Genomic DNA, 7,032 nt, shown 5'->3' with positions numbered 1-7,032 from the left:
GAGAGAGAGCATGGCAAGAGACAAAGAGGGAGACTGGAAGAGAGCGTGGGAGAGAGACTACATGGTAGAGTGAGAGAGAGAGGAAAAGGTGGAGGAGGTGAAGAGACAGTGAAGAGTTGGGGTGGGTAACCATCTTGGGAGAATATGTAGCTTCAAGACAGTGTGCGGACCAGAACAGCTGCTGTCCACAGGGTAAACTTGGCAGGCTACATCAAAAGCACAGTCCACTTCTACCATCTGATACAAACGTGCACGCTCACGCACGCACGCACACACACACACACACACACACACACACACACACACACACACACACACACACACACACACACACACACTCACATGCACACGCACACACACACAACCCAGTGTGCATGGATTTGTAGCATCTGCAGAAACACACACTCACACGCACACACACACACACACACACACACACACACACACACACACACACACACACACACACACACACACACACACTCACACACACATACACACACGCACACAGCACACCACACACACACACAGACACAACCCAGTGTGCATGGATTTGTAGCATCTGCAGACTAACACACACACACACACACACACACACACACACACCACATATATACACATACACACACACACACACACACACACACACACACACACACACACACACACACACACACACACACACACAGACACACACGCACATACACACACACACAAACACACACACACACACACACACACACACACACATATACACACATATATACACACTACGATGTATATATATATATGTTTATTTATTTATATATATATCTACACAAAGAATGCACTGCATTGCAAACAATAGCCTATAAAATGTTAACTCTTAAACTAAAGGATGTAATGTTCAGTATATCTTTAATTGCGCTGGCTGTGAGGAGCTGGCAGTGAGGTCAGACACATATAGTGTGTGTGTGTGTGTGTGTGTGTGTGTGTGTGTGTGTGTGTGTGTGTGTGTGTGTGTGTGTGTGGGGGGTTGTGTGTGTGTGTCAGTGGTTGTGAGTCAGTGGTTGTATTTGTCTCCCTGAGTGTGTGTGTCTGTGTGTGCGTGCGTGTGTGCGCAAGCAAATGAATTAAAGTTCCATTTGACTGGCGCCCCATGTATATGCCAACAAATTCTTTAGAGTGAGAGCTGAGCTGGCCTGGCTTCAACACATCTCTCTCACAGACTCTTGTTGTTAATCGGCAGCAGTCCTTAGAATACCTCTGCCTGAACGAGAGACACAGAGAGAGACTAAAAGAGAGAGAAAAGCTATCAAGAATGGATATTAATACCGCTTTACCAGACTCCTTGGTAGTCCTTAGAGATGGGATTACAGTTTATTCACGGCTTAAGCCTGCTCTGAGTTGTTCTAGCGAACGTCAACACGCAACATGTTACTCTGCTGCCCCCTTTTGGCCAGGAGCACTAACTACACCATTTGCTACTTTAGGACACCTTTTTTTTGTTGATGTGGCTTCCATAGCAACCATCTTCCGGTTACCTGTTGCAGGCTAGACCAACATCGACGAGAGGGTACCAGGAAGAGAACTCCATGCAACAAACATGAACAGCCCTTTCTCAAGGTAATTTCGCTGTAAATTTCACTAATATTCTCCTGGTAAAGGGTTTACCTGGTAACCATGAAGAGAGTCAAAACACAGATCTAGGAGAAAAGGAAGCTTTAAACAGTATGATTTGAATGGTATATGTTACATTGACAACGGCAATGCAAAAAGGTCTATCAAAGTCTGTGGCTCTGTGCATATGTGTGCATTGATGCATAAACAAACAGAAATTAATTCCATGGGGGAATAATAGTGCAGTGGTGTCCAGGTTTTCTTTCCCCACACACAGCCTAAAGGAAGTGCATCGATCCCCAATGCAGACACAACTGAGCCAGATACCCTAACATCTTCCTGCTCCTATAAACACATCTCTGTGAATTTCTTTGGATTAAAACATCTGCCAAAACCAACACCCAGATGCTAAGAATTTGCTTAGAATTAGATGCTTAGAATTAATTAATTGTAAATGTGACTTATTTTATTCATTTTGCCTAATTGTATCGTTCTGTACTTATTGCACCGTGGATCAGAGACAAAAGCGATTTTGTTTCCTCTATTAGTCTTGCACATAAATGGGAATGGCAATAAAGCTGACTTTGAACTTTGAACTTAACTGATCAGCCACATCTAATGTCTTGAGACCTTATATTTAATTTTTTTTATTTACTCATCCTCCTTTATGTTTTTATTAACTGTATTCTGACCACATACAACGTCAGCTATGGACTAGCTTACGTTTAGTAAACGTTTAATTGGATTATCATGTTGGGTTGCCATAATGTATTTTTTTATGTAATTTTTACTGCTTGTTGTCAAATATGCTTTATGTCGCCTTGGACAAAGGCGTCTTCCAAATGAAAGTAAAGTAAAGTAACTAATGCGTCAGTGTGCCGTGTGTTGTGAGCAGAGACGTCCAGGTGAAGGGCATGGAACAGACGGTGAACCACGCGGAGAAGTACCTGGGCCACTTCTGCACCCTGCTGGCCTCCTACACCCGCAAGACAGCCAAGCTGAGGGACAAGGCCGACCTGCTGGTCACACAGCTCTTTGAGTTCTCCAGCACAGAGGACCCAGAGTTCCAGATCGGCTTCAAGAACCTGGCCGAGGACCTGGCCATGGTGCAGGACTATCGGCAAGCCCAGGTACAGTAGGGGAGGGCGGGCGAGGCCAGGATGGATCAACCTGATTAAACTTAAATAAACATAAATTAAACAAAGTAAAATAAACTAAAAACATGTCAGCCAGGCAGACATGTTTGTAGTTAATTTATGCTTGTAGTTTATTTTTTGATTTGACTAATTGCGAATGGGATGTCTGTTAATGAGACGGGTTTGAACGTTCTCATTAACAGATCACACAGATAAAACTACAAACATGTCTCCCCGACTTCATGAGCCAGCAGACATGATTGAAGTTTATTAATGTATAATTTTCTAATTGCGAATGTGATGTTTGTTCAGGAGACGGGTTCGAATGCTCTCATGAACAGTTAAATCAAATGCAATCAGAACAGATCTTAGAAATAAGCTCCAAACATGTCTCTCCAGCTTACATGGCTGGGGATTGCTAAAGTGAGTGTCCGTTCATGAGATGGGTTTGAACTTGACAGGTCGAGAGGTTGGAGACGAGAGTTGTCTCCCCACTGAAGGGCTATGGGGACATCATCAAAACGAAGAGGGTGAGTGTGCAGGTTTGAGGAGAACAAGTGTGTTGAAGTGGTTCAAGGTGAGGGTGAGACACGATCCTCCATCGTCTTACTTCTCCCCAGGCTGAGCTGAAGAAGTTCAGCGCCGATCGCAACAGAGAGCTAAAGGAGATTCAGAAACTGGAGAAAATACGGCTGAGGAACCCAGCGGATAGGCAGAGCATTGTATCCTTTTTCATTAATGAGGGGACAGTATTACGTTCATAGCACTTGGTTGTAATTATGTAGGGTTTAAACTTGTAGAGGCCAATATATATATATATATGTGTGTGTGTGTGTGTGTGTGTGTGTGTGTGTGTGTGTGTGTGTGTGTGTGTGTGTGTGCGTGCGTGCGTGCGTGCGTGCGTGCGTGCGTGCGTGCGTGCGTGCGTGCGTGCGTGCGTGCGTGCGTGCGTGCGTGCGTGTGTGTGTGTGTGTGTATGGAGGGAGGAAGAAACAGCCATAATCAAGAGACAAAAGGGAATGGCTCAAGGAAAGTCCAAGACGTTAAAACCCTAACCCTAACCCATAAAAAGATGTGACCTTTTCTTCCTTGACAAGAGCCCTCAGTCACAGGTAACCTCCCCTGGATGCTGGTCCCTTCGGTAGCCCAGGTCACAGGATGAATTAAGACCCTTGTCTGTGGGAGAACGAGGCGTGTGTTGTAACGTGTTTTACCCGACAGGCAGAGGTGAGTGCGCAGAAGGCCTCCAACAACGCCCAGCGCAGCACCCGGCAGCTCGAAGACACCATCACAGACTTCCAGAGGCAGAAGCTGGAGGACCTCAAGGCAAGTCTGGAGCCGGAGACGCACACCGCGCTCACACTGTACACGTCTGTCGACTAATCTCATTGACTTTGCATGGGGGGCGCTCTCGAAATGCATTGTGGGTCAATCCGTTCTGTTGGCTCCGTTGCCTGCGTCAAAAAGTGGAGAAGTGTTCAACGTTTCAGGCAGTGACGGATCCGTCGGCCAATCAGGTCGTGTCACCCTTACGTCCGACACGCGCTCCGTCATCCGTCGACGGACATGTACAATGTGAGCGCGGTGTCGGCCCCCCGCTGGGGGGGGCTGGGGACGGGAGGAGGTCACTGCAGGGGCCGTCGAGGAATCACAACGGTGCTGGGCTCTTGTTTTGGGCAGAGGGTCTTCACTGACTTCGTCACGGTGGAGATGCTGTTCCACTCCAAGGCGCTGGAGGTCTACGCGCACACCCTGCAGAACCTGGAGACCATGGACGTTTACAAGGACCTGGAGGTAGCCCCGCACGCTCGTTGACTTTACAATGCATGACGACCATCTTGTATGTGTTCATGCTAGGGTAATGGTCCATTCACATCTTAAAGGTGACATATTATACCACCAGGTGTGGGTTTGACTAGCCGTCACAGGCCCTTTTGAAAATCTGCCTCTTGTGACATCGCAAGTGAGCGTGTCCACCTAGATGTGTGCTGGATAGATGAGCAGCATTTGCTACAGTCCACTGGGTAGGCTGGTAGACTGATCTATGCTGCACGCATCTAGGTTGACACGCCCACTTGTGATGTCAGAAGAAGCAGAATTTCAAAACCGCTTGTAACGGCTAATCACACTCACACCTGGTGGTATAATATGTCATCTTTAATTCTACACAAGACGTAAGAGAACTGCCTGAACTTATGTTGTGTGTGTGATTTTAGATATTTATGGACGTTTACCGTAGGATGAACACATATATGGTAAAGGTCCATAAATATCTTAAATCATCGCAAGACATGAGAGAAAGTTCCTGAACTGATGTTGTGTGTGTGGTTCTGTTTACTTCTGCACTCATGTTCATTGACTCAGTCAGAACCATAGCACCTTTCCGGATTTTGTACCACAAAGGGCAATGCCATGCCTCTGGCCTAACATCCTCCTTCCCCACCCTCCAGCTGTTCAACGGAAGGTTCCGGATGTCGGACGCCATGTCCGGGCCTCTAGACGCCATGCTGACCAGCCGATCCACGTCCTCCATGAGCCCCGCTGCCAGCCCCACCAGGACGGCCTCCATGGCCAAGAGTCTTAGTCCCAGCCTGGCCTCCACCAACAACTACAGCTTCCTGGCGTCCACCAGGGGTCAGAGCTTAGGCTCCACCCTGGCCTCCAGAAAGGGCCGCAGACAACGACAAGAACAAAACCAAGCGCCACCGGGGAGGGTGAGATCCCGTTGCTTCATCACAACCAGAGGGTCATTGAGGGTTTCCTGGTCCGCCTAGCATAGGAGGTAGAGCGGGTTACCTTGTAACTGGAAGGTTGTTTGATCCCCGGCTCCTCCTAGCTGAGTGTCGAGGTGTTCCCTGAGCAAGACACCTCCCCCTAGCTGCTCCCAACGAGTTGGTTGTTACCTTGCATGGATGACCCCGCCGTGAATGTATGTATGACCATCGCTTTGGATAAAAGCGTCTGCCAACTGCCCTAAATGAAATGTGAATGTTACCTGAAAACAGTCTGACTATCTTTTTCTTAATGAATCGTGTTTCATCAGCAGCTCTTCCCCAGCAAACTCCAGCGTCAGAAAGGAATGGAGGAGGAGGAAGAGGACGAGGTCGAGGAGGAAGAAGAGGAGGAGGAAGATGACGAAGAAATGTACGAGTCAGAGATGGATGAGGCTCAGCAGACCCATAGGCAATCTTACTCATCTCAGTACGTCCAGAGTCGTCGACAGTTTAGATAACAGGACTCACAGTCAAACATGGAGGCAAAATGACGGATGGACACAGGCAGTATATGTTGCATTAGGTTTCATAGTTAAGGCTTTGTTGGCAAGCTTTGGAGATCAGCCATTAGTCTTGCAATGGAACTGTATGTTATGATCACATTCATTCTCTAAACTGCATGGATTTATGAATCACAGAGAAAAACCATTGTAAAATAAAACTGAATTGTGCCTAAAATGTTTTTGAAACAATATAAACTACTCTTTTCTTCCTGTTTAATTGCAACAGCTGCTTCTCATGAATAAAATGTTATTATGTTGTAGCTAGCCAGGCTGTAAAATGTAAAAGTAGAATGAAAACATCCTGGTGTTTGCAATAAATCGGAGTAAAAACCTCCTCGTAATCGTCTTGCCATTTCAGTGAATGGGTTCTGTTCTTACATGCATTTATTTAACGTTAAGCTCACAGCACTACACTGCGCTCTGTTATGTTTCTGATTCATGCTGATGAATTATTCATGGCTTGCCCTTCTTCAACCACATTTTGTCATTCAGTCTGTCATCGCATTCCTTATTAACTATAATAGCATGTCAGCACTGATCCCTCACACACACACACACACACACACACACACACACACACACACACACACACACACACACACACACACACACACACACACACACACACACACACACACACACACACACACACACACACACACACACACACACACACACACACAGAAAGAATGACCAACAGACACACACCCACACAGACAACTAGACAGACAGACACGAACATTTCAAAGACATGAATTTTAATGCCGAGGTAGTGCTGCCAGCTAAATATAATAAACGATGAGCTTCTGTAATCCATCATGATATGCTCGTTCACCAAAGACCTTTCCCAAAAGTTCAGTTATACTGGCTGATTGGTTGTCAAAGCGTCAGGCAAGTCACGATGACTTTACATTCCATTACATCTTGTTTGAGGCACAAAGTATGCGCAGCATGTGGAATGCTGCGCAGGGTGTTGTCTGCAAAGCCGTCAGGGCCATGCGCTTGATGTGCAGAGATCTT

At 46.5% G+C, this 7,032-nt stretch overlaps 1 protein-coding gene across 1 annotated transcript; it reads left to right on the top strand.

The window, feature by feature from the left end:
* The first annotated feature begins 1,424 nt into the window (after positions 1 to 1,424).
* On the top strand, positions 1,425 to 6,297 carry LOC130404001 (CBY1-interacting BAR domain-containing protein 2-like). Its single transcript, XM_056608577.1, has 9 exons — positions 1,425 to 1,605; positions 2,495 to 2,729; positions 3,197 to 3,265; positions 3,356 to 3,457; positions 3,842 to 3,847; positions 3,957 to 4,061; positions 4,416 to 4,529; positions 5,186 to 5,449; positions 5,782 to 6,297. The coding sequence occupies exons 1-9, from the start codon at positions 1,586 to 1,588 to the stop codon at positions 5,965 to 5,967; spliced, it is 1,101 nt and encodes a 366-aa protein (XP_056464552.1). The 5' UTR covers positions 1,425 to 1,585; the 3' UTR covers positions 5,968 to 6,297.
* The last annotated feature ends 735 nt before the right edge of the window (positions 6,298 to 7,032 follow it).

This window comes from Gadus chalcogrammus, chromosome 14 (assembly GCF_026213295.1).
Source record: "Gadus chalcogrammus isolate NIFS_2021 chromosome 14, NIFS_Gcha_1.0, whole genome shotgun sequence".
NCBI classification, from domain to species: domain Eukaryota; kingdom Metazoa; phylum Chordata; class Actinopteri; order Gadiformes; family Gadidae; genus Gadus; species Gadus chalcogrammus.
The sequence above is the reverse complement of the archived record's forward strand: the minus strand, read 5'-3'. Positions and strand labels throughout refer to the sequence as shown.